The sequence below is a fragment of the Lagenorhynchus albirostris genome, chromosome 10, assembly GCF_949774975.1.
Source record: "Lagenorhynchus albirostris chromosome 10, mLagAlb1.1, whole genome shotgun sequence".
In the NCBI taxonomy this organism is placed as follows: domain Eukaryota; kingdom Metazoa; phylum Chordata; class Mammalia; order Artiodactyla; family Delphinidae; genus Lagenorhynchus; species Lagenorhynchus albirostris.
Window position 1 is genome coordinate 83,319,824 of NC_083104.1, and position 19,071 is coordinate 83,338,894.

A 19,071-nucleotide genomic window follows, 5' to 3' on the forward strand; every position below is an offset into this window, starting at 1 on the left:
CTATAGACCTCTGTTTCCTTGGGCCACTGGTACTTAAGCTTTTTCTCCCAAGGATAATTTGGGTTAAACTTCGATGACTTTTACCAACCTACAGTGAGAAAAAGCCAAGAAGTCAGCTACCTTCAGCCTTAACTAGTAGTTAAGGTTTGATATTCTGTTCCAAACAAAAGATGATTTTAGCAGTTTATAATAATAGAGACTTCCTGAGGAATGCAGTGCAAAACCCTTACAGCCCATGAAATATAAGAAAGCTATCCCTCTAGACTAGGGTTCTTTAGAAAAGGAACTGGAAACTATATTTGTTGGGTAAAGTATTCTCTGGATCAGGACCTTTAGATTTTCATTTCTTCACTCTCACAACTGACCTACTTGGCAGATGGGAAAGCCCTCCACTAAGCCGTGGTAATGTCACATTCTAATGGTAAACCCAAATGGTAGGGAGTTATTTCACAAATACTGCAGTATGATCTTTAAGTGAAATGCTCACCCTACCTAGAAATATTAGCATACTTTACCATACGTTTCTGCAATTTTGTCCTGTTGTGTGTTGGTGGTGCAATTTCTTGCTCAGTGGATTGTATTTCTCTTTAGAAATATACATTTCCCCCCTCCCTCTCTGTGGAAGGATTGTACTTCCCATGCCATTTGAAGATTATGTGATGGTCTGCATAGAAAATGCTAAGGAACCTAAAAACAAACAAACAAACAAAATTCCTCTTAGAACTAATAAGTATGTTCAGCAAAGTCACAGAATACAAGATCAAAATAGAAAAATCAATTGTATTTCTATATACTAGCAATAAACATGTGAACACCAAAATTAAAGTACAGTACTTTTTGTAAAAAAGGAAAAGACAACGGGAGAGGCCACAACAGTGAGAGGCTCGCCTACCGCAAAAAAAAACAAAAACAAAAACAAAACAAAACAAAAAGACAAATATTCAATATTGATGGTTGAATGAGCTGAATAAGTTAGATGACTCTCCTTTCAATTTAAGAAGTTTGCCAGTGTTTGGATACCTCTGAACAAAGAAAAAATGGAAATAAAATTTTTATTAAGCATAATAAATAAATAAATAAATAAACTTCTGTTGGTTTTTCTCTTGTGAAAAAAAAAAAAAAAAAGGAAAAGAACACTTAGATGAAAATCTATCCAGACATGTGAACATGTACATGCTGGAAACAACAAAACTATAAAATTCTGATGAAATAAATCAAAGACCTAAATAAATGGAGAGAGATTCCGTGATTATAAAACTCAACATAGCTAAGATGTCAACTCTCCTGGAAATGATATAGAGGTTTAACATAATTTAACATAATTCTTATCAAGATCCAGGTAAGATTTTTTGTGGCTATAGACATGACTATTCTAAAATTTATATGGGAAGAAAAATGAGTTAGAATAACTAGAATGATTCTTAAAAACAGGAATAAAGTGGAAGAAAATATTCTTATTATTTCAAGACTTATTATACAGCCACAGTAATAAAGAGTGTACATTTTTGGCAGAGGGATAGATATATGTTGATGAAACAGTATAGAGAATCCAGAAAGCACCACATGCAAGTACATCTAAATTAATTCTTACAGAAGTGCAGAGGCAATTCAGTAGAGGAAGAAAAGTCTTTTCACAAGATTGTGGTGGAGCAATCCATAGGCAAAAAAAGCCAACAGCAGCCTAAACCTCACACTTTTTTTAAAAAGTAACTGAAACTGGTTCATAGATTTAAAATAAAGCATAAAACTATAAAACTTTTAGAAAAAATATGAGAAAATTTGGGGGACTTGGGGCTTGGAGGAGAGTTCCTAGATATAACACCAAACACACAATCCATAAAAGACAAATTTGACTGTCTGGGTTTCATCAAAATTAAAAACTTTTGCTCTGCAAAGGACTCTGTTAAGCAAATAAACGAAGCAAGGTACAGACTGGGAGAAAATATTTGTAAATCACATATCTGGCAAAGACATACCTAGAATATACAAAGACCTCTCAAAACTCCACATTAAAACAACACTCAATCCAATTAGAAAATGGTCAAAAAACATGAAAAGACTTTCCACCAAAGAGGATATACAAATGGGAAATAAGCACATGAAAAGGTGTTCAATATCACTAGTCATTTAGGAAATATATATTAAGACCATGGTGTGATATCACTACACACCTATTGCAAGAGATAGAATAACAAATGGTAACAACTGCCAAAGGCTGGTAAGAATACAGAGAAACTGGATGGTTATACATTGCTCATAGGAATGTAGAATGGTGTAGCCACTCTGAAAAATAGTTTGTCAGTTTCTTAAAGGGCTAAACACACACTTACCATACGACTCAGCAATTCCACTCCTAGGCATTTATCCCAGAAAAATGAAAACTTATATCCACACAAAACCCTGTGCATTATTACTTATAGGAGCTTTATTTGTAATAGCTCAAACCTGAAAACAACCAAAATTGTTCCTTAATAGGTGAATAGGTTAAACAAGCTGTGGTCCATCTATACTATGGAAGTATACATCCATACTCAACAGTAAAAAAAAAAAGAACTGTTGATACATGCAACCTTGATACATTATCTTTGCAACTTCATGTGAATTTATAACTATAAGTATAATTACTTCATGTGAATTTATAATTATTTATGATTATTTCATTGAAATAATATATTTATTATATAATATACACACTTCCTCTTCCTCATGGACTTGGCCATGTGACTTGGTTTGACTAATGAAATGTCAGTGGAAATGTCCAGTCTGACATATCAGAGAAGTAAAGAACCATTATGTGGGGTTTAGGTAGAAGAGCCGTTGGTAATCAAATCACCTGGTTCATAGATAGGTGAGTTCTCTATGTTGCTGTGAGCTTTAAATGAACTGCTGTGACACAATCTCCCATTCAGAAGTAACCCTGCAAGATAATGGTGAAAAGAAATCCTCCCAGTGGCTAGAGCTTTAGATGGTTCATTTGATGTTCCTCTTTACATGGAGAGAGAAGTGGCCTAAGATAAAGCTGTATATGGAATCCTAGGCAAAAGGGAATGGTTGGCTGGAAGGTCAGGAATCTGAAAAGAGTAAGATTTGAAGATTAGAGACCAGAGGTGTGGAGAAATGCATGTGGACTGACTTGTGGGAATTGTCACAATGTTGAGGATCTTTTATCATATATTAATACCTTCCAGATAAAATCTACTTCAGAACAGCCACTGAACAATTAGCTGCACAGATCAACTCATCCAGTAGATGTCATCACTCTCAGGCATCAATAACAGGAATTTCTTATTTTAAAATATTATTAAAAGATTGAAGGAAGGTTTTTTACCCTCTTTTTTTTTTTCTTCTTGGTGTGGGGCTGAACTTTAGTGAGTCATGTCTCCAAATATCTCAAATGATCCCAGATACTTTTAGGCTGAAATTTCCAGTATACAAACATCTAACTGATGCTAGAGAGCCATAAACCACAGCTAGCAAGAGTAAATGCTGAATGAATGCGGTAACATTGCAACCAGTGTACTGTGACAACACAGCAAAGGCAGGTGAGGATTATTCATCCTAGAAGAAATGTTAGGAGAACTTAATAGACAAATCGTTTGAAGTAGTCACGGAAAATGGAGGGGAGACTGCATTTGTCCAAAACCTCTGGATCCATTGATCCCAACATTTGAACAAAAGCTTGAAGGAGGCCAGGGAGTAAATCTTATAGATATCTGAGGTAAGAATTCTCTACACAGAGGGAACAGCATCAGAACAATATGTTGGACACGATAAAATAGAGGAATAAAAACAAAATATTCTCTAAGAGGTGAAGACAAATACCTACTTAGTCACACAGGCAAGAATCCTTCGGCAGATGAGGAGAAAAAGAATCCACATCACAACTGTGGGGTAGAGGTGGGAAAAAATTTAAAAAACGGAATCAGAGAGGACTGTTTAGAATAAGTGTGATTTCCCTTCACTAACTGCGGGAATAATCACAGATAGGGGCATGTGGAGTGTAGTCTCTGGGAGAGTTAATACTGTGTCCTGTTTGATACCAAAAACAGCTGATGGCATTAGAACCCTTTCCTTAATTCTTTGACCTCTGTGGAACGGTCACTGTCTTTCACATCTTCCTTATCTGACTCTAAAAGGAAGAGACATTTCGAATACCATTATATAAGTGACAGTGTTTTTCAAATCACTCAGAAGTGAATGGGTGTAAAATCAATGTAAAAAAATAAGGTCATGAATGGTATTTTAATAAATGAAATAGAAGATATAGGAATAGAAATAGGAAATATCAGAATAAACCCATGCAGTAAAATGCTGTTTGGTAGAGTTTGGTCTCTCTGTCTCTCCAAATATCTATCATCTATCTATAGCTATATCGATATTGGTATAGATGATAGAGATAGATTCAGATAGTTATCTCTCTCATTTATATATATATAAATCTCTCTCATGTATACATATATATATATACATTTGTTTGCATATTGTATTGAGTTGTGACTTAAAATGTATTTCGACACTCAGTTGCAGTCAGAAAAGTTTTGAAAAAAGACTTTCTTGAGAGGGTATAATTTGAAGATGGCAGCATCTCCTTGAGATGACAAATATCTGGGGGTGGGGGGTCGGGGTAAGAGCCCCAAAGGAATAATGGAGTTTCGCTTTCCTTGGCTGCGGACCCGAGGAGCTGCATAGCTGGGCTCAGGGCGCGTGGCTGCGGACCCGAGGAGGGTCCTCTGCTGGTGCGAGCTGCTAAGCTCGCCACTCCACCATCGCTCCTTAAGTTTTATTGTGGACGGGGACATGGAGTACAAGGAGAAAAAAAAACGAACAAAACAAAGAAAAATACACTAGCATACAAGCCTCGGCCTAGCCATGTGACTGAAGGAACACTCTGCGCTCACTATCCAAAAGCTTCCAGTACTAAAGAGAAAAGATTTACAACCTCCCAGACGGGCCCCTTCTAGCGTCATCGCAGAGGCAGCCGCAAATGAGAGCTGTGTTCAGGAACTTCCCAAAGGTTCTGCTCTCTAATATAAGCCTCGGGAAAAGGAAGGTCCTATCTTATTTTTAAAAATGTACTTGTTTGTTTAGTCCAAACGTCCCCAAACGAGATACAGTCGAAATTGTGACCCCCGTGTAATAATTTGAGAAACAAACTGGGTGAACTCTATTTCAGGCGCACCGTACTGAAAATCTTGCGCCCTTGCGAGCAAGCAAAATGCCTCTCTTTTATTCAAAGTGTCATCTATAAGATTTTTCGACAGGTAACTGAGGAGATGGTTAACACGTTTCCTTTCCGGTGGCAGCAGAGTTGGCTCCACGACTTCCGATCTTCTCCCCGAGAAGGGTCCACCCAGAGTTTTGCTCCGCGGGCTCTTCCTCCGCTCCGAGAGGCTAGCGGCTCGAGGGAGTGGGGAGGGGTGCTGGGGAGGGGGTTCAATGACGAGCTTTGGGCACTCTTGGGCAGGTTGGAAAATTGCAGACTCGAAGGTGATGACCCGAGGTCATCTGGTTGCGGAAGAGCTGATCTACGTGCCTCGAGAGAGAGGGGCGACAGAAAGAAAGGAAATCAGAAAGAAAAGAAATCGAAATCGAAAAAAATGTTCAGCGCAGAAACGGTGACATAATCATTGAAGGGAAGAAAAGTGACCTCCCCTGTGGGTTAAGCAGAGTGGCGCGGCGGTAGCGTGCGGGGCCCATAACCCAGATGGTCAATGGGTCGAAACCGTCCTCTGCTAGAGAGCTTTTTCATCCCTTGCTATTAAAACTTTACTCCAACTCGGCTACAAGCACGCATAAACACCGAATCAATTCCTACCTCTTCCATGTTCAACCAGTTAACATTCACGAGTTTGAGAATCCTCTAGTTTGGCTTCTTGCTTCCCACATTACTTTGAAATCCCACCATTCTCTCACTAGGCAATTCCAAAACCCTTCTAGCTATCTGAAGTGACACACTGCCCCGAATTGTAAAATTCCTTCCATCCCTGGTGTCCAGTAGAGGAGCAATGGAAATATTCCTTCAGCGGAGGCCGTCTTATATCAATATATTGTATGCGACCTCTTGGAGAAAGAGGTGATAAATTCCGTATTTACTTGTGTTACAACTTCCAGTAAAGGCCCTTTCACCTTTGTTATCTACTTACGATGTTTTCATTGGTTGCATTCTATTAGTAAATGCAAATATAAATGAAACCAAAAGAATTAAGTATAACAGATTTGTGGTTCTGTCACATATCAAAATTTCAGATTTCAGTGTTTATACCTACATTTGGTGCAGACTAGTATAGTAGGACGATCGAATAAAGACTTTAAGCGTAAGCATACATTATATTGGCGTAATATTCTGTGGAAATACAAATTCAAGGAGAAAGAGATCGGTGAAGTGGGAGATGTCTGGACCCATTTTTGGACAGTGTGGGTTTTGAATGGAACTCACTCTCCGAGTTCCTTAACTTAACCACCTTAAAATGACGTTTCTTGAAAGAATCGTATTCAATCCGTGCCATTTTTATTGTTATTGGAAGGAATGGTGTTACAAATATTAAAACGTTATTCGTTTTTCAATTTCTCAGAATGTTAGTGCCCTAGTTCACTCAGGCTAAGCCTGAATATTCAGCCGCAAATTAAATCTCCCACTTCTTTGCTCCCCTCCTGGAGCTCCGACCCCACCGGGCTAGGTGAGGATCGCGATTGGAGAGGGTGGCCGGGGCGGGGGGGCGGGGGGGCGTGGCTGAGCGAGGGACAAAGCCGGGTTCCTGCGGAGGCGCTCAGGCTCTTGGTCGGTAGACAAGAAATCCCTTTGGCCCCCTCCGGAGCCTCGCGAGCCCGCCAGAGTGCCATCGTACCCGCATACTCAAAGTGCGAACAATCGAGGGCGACACACATTCAGCCTCGGGGAGGCGGATGGAAAAGGAAGGAAGGAAAAGGCAAAGGCAAAGGGAAGGAAGAAGGACGGGAATCCCCAAGCAGCAAATCCGGCCTCCGTTATTCCCCGCTGCTGGCGCCACGAACGCCGTCTGGGCTGCCCAGGTCCACGCGCCCGGGTCTCCGGTCCCGCGCTCCCGCCAGCGCCCCGCCCCTCGCCCCCAACCTCCACCGACTCAACCTGAGGGGCTCGGACTGCCCTCCCTACTCCGACTCCGGGGGACGGGCGGGCGGACGGATCGGTGCCGGGGCCGGGAGCCGGAGTCTGGAGACCCAGCGCCTGCTCGACTCAAGCTCTGGGACTAGAGCTATGGGACTCCAGCCGCGCGCGTCCTCTCCAATCCCTCTCCTCGTGCCGCGCGCTGCAACCCGGAGAGGAGAGAAGAGAGGCCAGAGCGGCCATCTTAGGCCTCAAACTAGCAGAGCAGGCTACGGAGGCTGCTGAGGTCCCGCGTGTCCCCTGTTTCCACCGGCCGCTCACTTTCGGATGCAGGACCTGGAGAGTGAGGAGCTCCCCGAGACCCTTTCACTTTCCTCGCGCAGGGATCCCAACCGACACCGGAACACTTCGACTGCGGCTGAGTCACCAGGCGTCAGAAACCTCGGGAGCCCAAACCCGAAGTCAAAGTCACCGACCCCGCCTCACTGCTCCACATGGGCACTTACGTGGGCAAGCTGGGACTCTGGCCGTCATCCCCAGCAGGGGGGCGCACAGACTTGTCGGAGAGGCCCTTGAACCGCCGGCCAGCTCAGGCCCTTCATCAGGTCCCCCGGGTTCAGCACGTCCATCGTGCCCACCCTGCCCCTCGGCACAGACCTGCGAGGAGCCTGCCGAACTGGGATCCTACCGGTCCCAACGCGTGCGTGGTCAATGAGGCTTGGAGGCCCTTTCCCATGAACAGGTCCCGGAATTCCATCATGGGGCCTCTTCCCTCAGACTGGTGGGAAAGTTACTTCAAGGGGGAGTATCTGGTCTCTTCGGCACCCCAGGGCAACATGGAGCCCGGTGACCAGGAGGCGCGCTCCTCGTGAGCGGACAGCGCCCCCCTCCACTGCCCCAGCAGAGGTAACGAACTCTGCAGGGGTCTCACCTTCTGAGAAGCCCCAGATCCATGTGCGAAGGAGACAGTGCTGAGGGCCCTCAGAGAGCGCAAGAAGGGGAAAGTGAGGTGGGAAGAATCACTTGTTCCATGAGAGCTTGGACAGTAAGAGAAGGATTCCAGAGACCAGACTATCTGCGTTTAAGCCTCTGACGAAAAATGGAGTCCTCACTTCTTTTGTGCCCAGGCCTGGGCCTCTGAAGAGAAGCCTCGCCTGCTGGGGCTCAGATCACAGCTTGAATAACAGGCCCAGCTGCTCCTCCATGGACTCCTTGGCCAGCACACACACAGGTGGCCCCCTTAGCTCCCAAAGAAATGCTATTACAAGCTCTTACAGCTCTTCTAGAGATTTCTCTGAGCCTTGGAAGAGAAGAATTCCCAGTACATAACTCCAGGTACCAGAGTGGCCAATGAAAAGGAAAGAACATTGGTCATCCGTCTCACTCTCCAGCCCCACTGGTATCAGATGAGTCCCCAGAAACATCTGGCAGCTCTGGGCAGCAAAATCAGATTCCCCTGCTTCTGTCAAGCCCCGGGAGCCTGCTGTCCCTGACTCCGCCTCCTCAGCTCAGTTATGCGGTCCCCAAAGACCTGGCCTTAGGGAAGAAAGCTGGACTCCAACGGAGCAACAAAGCCAGAGAAGATACGACTGAGGTCACCACAGACTCTGTCCCTGACACTTGGTCTGCTATTCAGCCTCCCCTGTCCCAGGGCACTGATCCTCAGTTGGAAAGCTTACATAAAATGCAGAAGTCTCCAAGTCCACTGGCCTTCCCACAACCTACCGGAGAGGCAATCAGTGTGGCCCACTTGCCTCTGAAGACAGCGAGCCTGCTGGCCTCACATGGGTGCTCCCAGTCAGAGCCCCTTTCAGGCACCTCTTCAGACTCAAAACCCACCACTACTGTCATCCTTCTGACCCTTGTTTCCCCCACAGCACCAGTCACTGAGACCACGTGGCCACTTCAAGCTCTCAGGCTGCCACACCCCGAGACTCCCCTGCCATTAACCCTGCAGCGCCCGCTATGCAGAGCACTTTGTTTGGATTGATGAGCAGCCCAGCCCCCCATCTTCCTGCATCTGCACCTCCTGTTGCAACTTCTGCTGATCGCATATCAAAACCCATCTTAGGGCTCCCAGCCAATAGTGAGACAGGAGGCTCCTCATATTCCAGAATTTCAAGCACAGCTGCAGCATCTTCACCTCCGGGTATCTCAACTCCCACCTTCAAGCCTATTTTTGGCAGCATAAGACCACTTAAAACTATGCCCGTGAGAGCTCCTTTCTCTTTCAAGCAGACCTCTCCTCCACCTACTCCTGCTTCTACCCGTCTCTTCCATGGCCTGGTCAAGGCTACCTCTGTAGTCATGTCCACCACCCCAGCCAGCACATCCAAAGGCTCCTTTAAGCCACCTTTGGAATTTGGTGTAGTGAATGTTACCAGTACCATGGGCCGCACTTGCTCCAGCCCTTCCACTTGCCCCCCTTTTCCTCTCGGGGCTGCCTGTGGCTTCAGGGCCAGCTTCTCCCCAGCTGCAGGATTCACTTTCCCACTGAGCCAGCGTCCAACCATTCCTACTGTGCACACAGTCACCATCTTTAGCCAGGTTCTTCCCAGTGCTGTCCAGATATCCCCTACCAGGAGCACTGCCGATTTTAGCGCTGTGGGTGGCCCTCCGGCAGCTTCAGCCCTAGTAACCACCAGCCAGCCTGCATCGTCATCCAGGATCTCCAGTTCGACGTCAGCATTCACAATTCCCTTGGAGTCAAGCTCAAGGCCACCTTCCCCACTAACCCTGGGAGCCACTCCCCAACCTGCATTTGGGGCTGCATATATGCAGAAGCAAGAAGCCCCCCAACCAGCCCTTGGCCCAAGCTTCTGTAGCTCTCCCATTTTTGGAAACTCAACAGTGGCCTCCTCAACCCCAACACCGACCCCAGCCCAGCCATCCTTCAGCGGTACCACGCAGTCAGCCTCTGGGGGTTTGGCACCACCAGCCTCCACCTTTCACATCCCTGCCAGCTTCCGGCCGGCCTTTGACAGCACTCCAGTAGGTTCCCTTTGGTCAAGCTAATACGAATGGTTTGGGAGTTGTCACCCCAAGCCACCGGACTGGGGCTTGTGGCTCAGTGTTTGGCAGCACAGCCCCACGACCATTTGACTTTGGGGGATTAGTGAGCCCTGTGGACTGTGAGGAGACTGGGCTCAGCGTCACTGCCCCAGACGCGAGCTCCAGCTCCGGAGCACTCAGCCCTGGAGCAGTGCCGAGTGGGAGCACTAACACCATCACACCCTTGGGGAAAGGCTGGGGTCCAGGCAGCCAGGGCCGGACCAGCCAGGGCACACCTTTGGCCCTGGGGAAGACCAGCATTTCTGCAAGAGAAACTATGTCTGAGGACCCCTCCATGGCCCCCTTTGCTCAGAGCACCCCTGTCACTGGGTCAGTTAAGGCAGGCAGCAGCCTTGGCTTTGGGATGCCCTCTCCACTGCCCCAGGGCTCTGTTGGGAGAAGATCTTTCAGACCGTCAGCCCCTTCGTTTTCCATTGGTGAAAAATCAAAAACCCCACAGAATGGGGAGGAAGGGCATTCCCAAAGGAATCATGCCCACAAGAAATAACTTGTGTTCCTTGCCATTCGTACTCTGATTTGGACCTCAGCATAGTAAAGTGCCTCAGTCACTTCTGATTCTCTACAGCGAAAATACCCCAGATCTAAGGTGAGAGCTTTGCACATTCACCTTGTGGTCATAATCTACATTCTAGAGGAAAATGAAGGGCTAAAATATCTAGTGGTAATAGCAGAATGAAACTGAGTGGAACCAAAGCTTTGGAATTGAACGGAGGAGCCTTACCACTCCTTTCTGTGTCAAGAGTGAGCTCAGTCAGGACACTGCCTCCTGCTTTTTTCTCTGGGAACAGACGTGCCAGGGAGGCAAAAAGTACAACCCATATTCTCTTGCATCTTTGGGAGGAGGATTAGATTCTCTCTAAATCTTAGCCTGCTTTTATTTGGCTCAAAGAAGTGGTTCCTTTATCTGGTCCCCTAGGGAGGCCGATTCCTCATTTCTTGTTATTTTGCTCCTCAGTTGGTTCTTGGAGAAGATTTTTTTTAAGCTTAATTTATATATTTTGGAGAAGCTTTTAATGCAATTTGACCGTGAAGCCAACTTTTCCTTGAGGATCAATGGTCTACCCATGAGAGCATCCATGGGAGGGCCAGGGGAGGAAAAACACAGAGTGGTGCCACCTTGCTTCTTTTCTTTACACCATAGGTCATAATTCCTCCATAATTACGAGTGAGAAATGCTCAAGTAGGGAACCAAAGCTTCTACTTTTCTTTTAATTTGTACCTTATAAAATCACCCTCTACCTCACATCTCTCCCAGATAGGGTGGGTCGGGCAGGAAGATTCTTGGGCCTGAGAACAAAGGGAGAAAGGGAGGAAGAGCAGATACCGAAGCTGACCTCTGTACTGTAACCAATGGGAGGTCTATGAGTAGCTACGACATATTCCTTAGCACGTATCATCCTGATGGAAAAAAAGAAAAGGCAAGAATGACTCCCTGAATACATCTACCTCCTGTTTTACGGATACCTTGGAAGAGACCTAACTGGAAAAATAAGCAATCTTAAGTTGGTTGATAAAATAAATTGTTGAAATGAGTTTATGATACAGGAATTGCTATAAAACTCATATCTATTCAGAGGCAGAAGGATATTAAGAAACTTGCCCAAGCTCAACTAGTTAGTAAAGGTTAGATTTGGGATTTCAACCCTATTGGCTCCAAAATGTGTGTTCGCTTCTCCCTCACTACAGCAAATCACCAAAGTCAGAACTCTAACGCAGGTATATAGGACTCTAAATATCCATGCTGTTTCTACTTTGAAAGGCATTCCACAACCCAAGATTGCCATCTGACAGAGGGGGTCAAGAGGAAAAGTATTAGACAATTTCTACAGCTCTTTACATGATACTTTAACATTTATACAGTGATGACTGTATACCTTGTATCGTGCTTTGCACCAGCCATTCAGAGGTGAAGGAAAACTTCTGCTTTGGAGATTACAATTTAGTGGGGAGACTGGTAAGTAAGCCAGTGATTCCATAACAAGCGACAGGTACTAAGGGAATGGAAGCAGGGCAGAAGGTCATCTTACCTAAGTCTTGAAACTTGAGTTCTGTTTTACGGTGTGTGTTCTCCAGTTCTAGCATCTGGAGAAGGGTATTTCAGGCCAAAGACAAAACACGTGCACAGGAGGGTCTGGAAGACAGAACGCATGTATCTGGGTAACTTTCAAGGAGTCAGACATGGTTTGGGAGAAGAAGGGGCAGATCATGGGTATGCTTATAAACCATATCGTGCAGTGGGCACAGGGTTCCAAATATAATGGAGAGTCATGGAAAGATTTTAAGTAGGAAAGAGACAAGCTTGGGTTTAGATTGCTCTAGCTGTCATGTGAGGGAGGAGTCAAATGGGGACAGGCTGGAGGCTTGGAACTGTGTGGGAGGCTGCGGAGACACCAACAAAGATGAAAGATACAATACATTCAAGCTAGGTAATTAATTACCTGGTTAACAGGGATTGTTAACCAGGTAGTTAACAGTGGGCGTGGGGAGGCAGTAGAGAGAGGAGGGATTAAGAAGCAGGACTTGGTGACCGATTGCACCGTGTGGGCAGAGGAGATGGGCAGAATAAGGGTAAGGGGGAGTTGGAGAAGACCGACCCTTAGCCATTTGACTTGGAGGATGGAAAATGTAATTTTGGCAGAATACATGGAATGTTTATAGACTTGAGTGTGAAATGACTATGGAATATGAAGGAAATATTTGTCATATTCAATCATTCATTCACTCAAAAAATACTGGGCATCTGATACTGGTTACTAGGCACTCTTCTAATATTTGGCATGTTCTCAGTGACAGATAAAATTCCTGTTCTTCTGGAGTTTATGTTCTAGTAGGGGGTGTGATTAAAAAATAAACAATAAACATAATAGGAAATAACTCCCATGTGAAAGAGATTGCAAACGGCATGGCAAAAATATAGAGCAGGGTAGGTGGGTTAAGATGGCGCTACAGTTTCATCTGAGCTCTTATGAGAGGTTGACATCTGAGCAAAGACTTGAATTCACTGACAGACTCAGCCATGCCAGAGTATGAGGGAAGAGGATTCCAGGCAAAGAGAAAACCTGGTGGAAGTCCCCAGGAGTGAGATGTGGAGCAAGCAGAGGCTTTGGGACAAATAAATGACATGACTTGACTCACTGTTAGGATTGTTCTGGCTGCTGGCTGAGGTGGGACGGTAGAGGAGTGAAAGCGGGGAGACTGGGAGGAGGGTTCTGCGGTCATCCAGGTGGGATTCAGTGGTAGCCCCGACGAGGACGCTTACAATGCAAGTGGTAAGAAGTGGTCAGATGTATATATATATTTAACCGATTTGCTCTTAAAGGGGTTGTGAGGTGTGAGATGAAGAGAGGAATCCGGGATAAAGCAAAGGTTTTGGGTTAGAGCAAATGAATGTATGGAGTGTCTGGTGAGGGCTAGGGAAAGATTGGAGCGTTGTCAATGTACCTTAGAATATCGACATCTTGGGAAAAGGTGAGATCCCTTACGGGGAGGGTATAGAATATGAAAAAGAGGGCTAAATTCGTCGCTTTAGAACGGCAGGAAGTTAATGAACTTTTCAAGTGCAGTTGGTACAAGTAGCTAAACTCTTCAAAAAAAATTTTTAAAACTGCTTCATCTCATACAATTAAAAAAATGAATTCCAGATGAATTAAGGACTCTGATAGTATGAAATAAAAATTATTTTAAAATAATTTATTTTTATAAATTATTTTAAATAGGTAGGAGGAAGGAAGCCTCCCTGGGTGAATCTGATCTTTTGGGGGGCTCAGAGTCGTCAGTTGGAGAGAGGTCCCCAAGAAGTAGAGTTCAATCAGGCGAAATGTTTTGTTCCCTTTTTCTTTTTCCTAACTCCGAGATGAGGCAGAGTGAAATAGGAAGAATGTGGAGATTTAAAAAATTAACGTCACTTTTCGGTTGTTTCAGTTCTTTGTGTTCCCTTTCCTTCGCCTCCCTCCCCGCCTCCCCCCGCCCCATCCCTCCGGACCCCCGGCCCCCCGGCCCGAGAATTTGAAGAAACCATTTTGTTTCCCTTTTATTGAATTGCCTACAGCGGAACAGGCTACCGGTTAGCTCAGTTGGTTAGAGCGTGCTGCTAATAACGGCAAGATCGTGGGTTCGATCCCCGTACAGGCCAATTGGTATGACGACGCTTACCTCTTACACTTCTACACAGATGAGAGTTCTTCCAGTCTCAGGTCCACTGCGATGTCACAATTAATGTCAGGGAGACAGACAAACCGCTGAGAACTTAAAAACATTTAAACACACATCTTTGATTTACCCCAAGGTTGAAGTCCTCCTTTGAATCCCATCTACAAGGTGAAAGGATAGTAGTGAGTGACTAGCAAGGGAAATAGGGCCACTTTGGGCATATTAGTTTTCCACTGGGTAACTGATTCTTGCAAAGAAACTGACCCTACTGGATTATTTTCGTCCTAAAATAAACTGGGAAACCATCCACACTTTCTACACTTCCACACTCGGGTTTAACTAGTTCAGCGAAAGGTGAAACAAGATTTTTTTTATATGATGTGTGAAAGAAAAATTTATTAATATCAACACAGTAGGAAAGAAACAGCTTTGCCAATTGTCTCTTTATAACAGGGAAAGAGCTCCCAATGACCAAAGCTGGAACAGTTTGAACAACAGATGGTGTGGTTTTGGATTATAATCCAAAGTATAAAATACATATTCATGAGTCCATACTGATATAAATAAATCAATGAATACAAGAGAAGGGAAACATTTTCCTTACAGAAGCATTCCAACTAATGTAAGTAAATACTCCCCCCACACCCCCAGGAGATGAAGCTTAATGCCCTCCTTTCCGGAATATGGGCCATACTGAGTGACTAACTTCTAAATAGTAGAGTAGGAAGTAGGAAAAAATAGGAACTTCACAAGGGAGAAAAATGGCAAACACTACCTTAAAAATGATCAAGGTTGGCATCACCAATGGTAAGCTATGCTCCTATCATGTAACATCCGATATGATGCGATGGGACAAGTACTTTATCTTTGTGGTCTCCCACAAAAGCCTATAACCCCAAACCAATCATGCAAAAAACATCAGACAAACCCAGATTGGAAAACAGTCAAGTATGCTACAGAAGTACTTCATCAACACTGAGAAACTGTCACAGACTAGAGGAGGCTGAATACAATGTAGGATCCTGGAAACAAAAGGGACATTAGTGTAAAACCTGGTGTGATATAGTCAAAGTCAGGAGTTTAGTTTTTAGTAAAGTACCCACGTTGGCTTCTTAGTTTAAACAAAGGTACCATGATAGTGGAAGAAGCTAATATTAAGGGAAACTAGGTAACGGGTATAAGGCAATTCTCTGTATTGTCTTTGCAACTTTTCTAAAATTATTCCAAAATAAAAATTTAATTTTAAAAATTACAATAAGAAACATGTCTCTTTGCCACCACTGAAATCAGTGTTCAGGCAAACGCCTGGTTGACAGTAGTTCCATGACAGGTAGTTGTTCAAGGCTGAAGGAATGTGATATTGATGTCTTATTTTGGTGAGGGACATGGCAGAGATATTTATATGGTTATCTGTGCTAGATGATGTATACTTGTCCTGCCAACTACTCTCCTAGAGTCCCATTCGCACACTGAAGTGCAAACCAGACCAATGAGATTTGTCTTTAGCGTGTAAAAGACATCTGAAATGGAGCCATCTGGTTTATGTTGAACTTGAAGTTCGGTGGGTTTCTCTCACAAAGTTTCACCTCACACCCAAAGGGTTTTCTTTCCTATCTCGGGCCTAAAATATTTCCATTTGGGCCAATAAACAACTGAACCACTTCTCTTTGTTACATCCTGGCCCACAAAACTGGGTTTATCTATCACACCAAGGTCCCATTATAGAATCCAAGTTTTTCAGAAAGAACAGTGGCCAGTTCAATGTTCTTTGGTGGGTTCTTCACAGAGCTCAGACTTCTCCCAGGTAGTATTAATCACGCCCTCTTTTTTGTTCTTAAAGACTTCATAGATTACTTTAATGCTGGGTGGACTTGTGTGTGTGTGTGTGTGTGTGTGTGTGTGTGTGTGTGTGTGTGTTTTAAGTTTTAGGCATCTCTGATGTGCATAAATGCAGGTGGTTCCTAATTTAACTTAGTCTTCCCATTAATACACGTAATACCTGATACTTAAAATACAATAGGAGAGGTGTATTGCATTGGGCAGAAAATTTTAAATCTTACAGATTTGATTACAACGAAAGAGTTCTTCAAATAGAAATGAGTGGAAAGTGTGACCTACCTTTACAGAAGTACTCGAGCTGTTGAAATAAACAACAAAAGGAAACAAATTGCCTGCTATTGCAAGAGATACAGGCAGTTTCCTTACACTGTTCTCTATCAGCTCAGGAAGCAATGCTGTGTACCTGGCCTAGATCTAACACGCTTGTAGAAGTCTTATAGATTGAGGCTAGTCATAACCCACACCATCTGCCAGCACTCCCCAAAGAATTTGAGTAAATGAAAACAGGAAATAGAGATTTTACATTATTTTCCCAAGCTCCCAAATATAATGACAGGTTTGGGACAAAGAACCAATGGAGCCTGACATCACAGTTTGTGCTCTTAAGCATCATTCCATACTGCCTCTCATTCTCATAGGGGAGGACAACTCTCTGATATTTATGCATTGATTGTTGATTTCAGGAACTAGGACCAGTTAAGAACTTTATGACATTTTTAAGTAAGACATGTCTACCTAAGTTTTATACTGTCTTTATCTCTGTGTCAAACATCGTTCTTAACATGTATACATTTGCTGAATTCTTACCTTCGTTTTTCCATTTGCATGCCTTTACCTGCCACATAGCTCCAAAATCAAGATTGGGAAGCACGTTTCTCTTTTGTAAGACATTGCTTTTTCACAGTAAGAGTAGCAAATGGTGTGGTGAAGTCCTTCAAAGTGCTCCAGTTCATGTTATGTTTCAAGACGGTTAAGCACCATCATTTCCCAATTGCAGATTTGAAACTGAGAAATATCTCCTATAACGAAGTTGTAAAAGCTCCTAGAAGTGAAATGGTTTGGCTACCTATTTCAAGGGTCCAGAGGCTCAGAAAGTTTTTCTTGTCTTGGCACAGCATGTAAACTTCTGTGCATATTTCAGGCGAGAGAAAGTACAAGAACTTGATAGAAATTCTGAGAAGTAGTCCCGAGACTCTATCATTAATCAAAAATCCTTGAGAAATGCATTGGTGAAAGAGGAAAGTGACATCTCCTTCAAATACTGTAAGAATGAGTTTGGTGTCATAGTTGGCTCCGTGGCTTAGTTGGTGAAAGCGCCTGTCTAGTAAACAGGAGATCCTGGGTTCGAATCCCAGTGGGGCCTAAGGTGGCAGTGTTTTAAACATGGCAAACAAAAATTGGAATTAACTGCAGTTGACATGCCTTCAAGTCCTAGGAGGAGATGGGGACAACAACTCTCCCAAGAGCGTTACATGCCCTGAAATCATGAGATGAAGATTAGAATTACCTAGAGTGATTGCTTCTTGGTCTTTCCTTTACCTTTTAGATCAGGTGTCAGACATTGCCAGTTCGGTTTTGTGTGGTCTCTTCAATTATTTTTGCCTCCTAGAACTTTTAACACAATGGAGACGTTTGTTTCTCTTGACTGATTCATTGAATGGTCAACCTCTCCCCTCAGATACCCCCAATTTTGTGCCAGATAGCTCTTTGGCACATTGAATAGCACCTTAGAGCCATGCTTCTCAAAATTTTGTGAGCATATGAATGACCTGGTACGGTCCATTACAATGAGGGTTTTAGATGACTACATCTGCAACAGGGCCTGAAAGTCACCATTTCTACAGTCTCCCAGATGAGTGACATCTACACTACTGTTACGTGGACCATACAGTGTGGGGCAAGGCTACTGAATTAGTGATCTAGTTTCGATGGGTGTGCTTTCAAGTTCTGCACTTACATATGTTTACAGCTATTTTCCACACCCAATACTTAGTCTGGAGTTGTTTTTACCCATTTGCCTTTAGTCAAACTAATCCAAAACCAATAAAAGAACAAGGGAAAAGTTCTAATATAAATTAGAGTAGTGTAAATCAAGTAGTGTTATAACCGTTTCCTCTTTTCTTTTTAGTTTATTTTTACTGGAGTATAGCTGCTTTACAATGTTGTGTCTGTTTCCGCTGTACAGCAGAGTGAATCAGTTATACGTACACATATATCCCCTCTTTTTTTTAGATTTCCTTCCCGTTTAGGTCACCACAAGCACTGAGTAGAGTTCCCTGTGCTATGTGGTAGATTCTCATTAGTTATCTCTTTTATACATAGCCGTGTATATATGTCAATCCCAATCTCCCAATTCATCTCACTCCCCCTTCCTCCCTTGGTTTCCATAACTTTGTTCCCTACATCTTTGTCTCTATTTCTGCCTTGCAAATAAGTTCATCTGTACCAGAAAATGAATGACCATTTATCTCTGTGGTTTCATTTGGCAACTTTAAAAATAATTAACTGATTTCGTGCAATCTTATTATAATACTCAGTGCATGTGCCCTTTGCTACCTCAGACTTGCATACTTTTTCAGGACATCTGGTAGGGTCAGGATTGGCCACGTTGGGGGCCACTCATTGACTGCTTTACAGTAAACTTCTAATCAAAGTACTGGAAAATAATAAATCATCATTTTTGCTGCCAAGTCGATATCAGGGAAAAAACGGACTCCAATCTTGCTAGCTGGGAAATACTGTCTCACTTCTCTGTTTCCTGCAACCTTGGGACCAATCCAAGTTTGAGTTGCTGAGAACAGTTTTCAGCTTGGCTCTTGGTCAGACGTGCTGATGCAGAGCTGTCCTATCACGAATTTCTCACAGAGAATTCGAGGAAAGACCATGGTTTTGCTGCTGAGCACCTCCCTGATCCTTGAGGTAAAAGC

At 43.8% G+C, this 19,071-nt stretch overlaps 1 protein-coding gene and 2 non-coding genes across 3 annotated transcripts; all 3 read left to right on the top strand.

The window, feature by feature from the left end:
* The first annotated feature begins 7,578 nt into the window (after positions 1–7,578).
* On the top strand, positions 7,579–10,643 carry LOC132527558 (POM121-like protein 2). Its single transcript, XM_060163440.1, is given in 7 exon segments — positions 7,579–7,884; positions 7,886–8,024; positions 8,027–8,115; positions 8,117–8,455; positions 8,457–9,023; positions 9,026–10,080; positions 10,082–10,643. Coding segments are annotated over 7 exon segments (3,057 nt in total).
* Positions 10,644–14,211: 3,568 nt separating this feature from the next.
* TRNAI-AAU (transfer RNA isoleucine (anticodon AAU)) lies at positions 14,212–14,288 on the top strand. The gene has a single exon. It is a non-coding gene; the product is annotated as a tRNA-Ile (tRNA).
* A 3,145-nt stretch (positions 14,289–17,433) lies between these two features.
* Positions 17,434–17,507, top strand: TRNAT-AGU (transfer RNA threonine (anticodon AGU)). Its single transcript has one exon. It is a non-coding gene; the product is annotated as a tRNA-Thr (tRNA).
* The last annotated feature ends 1,564 nt before the right edge of the window (positions 17,508–19,071 follow it).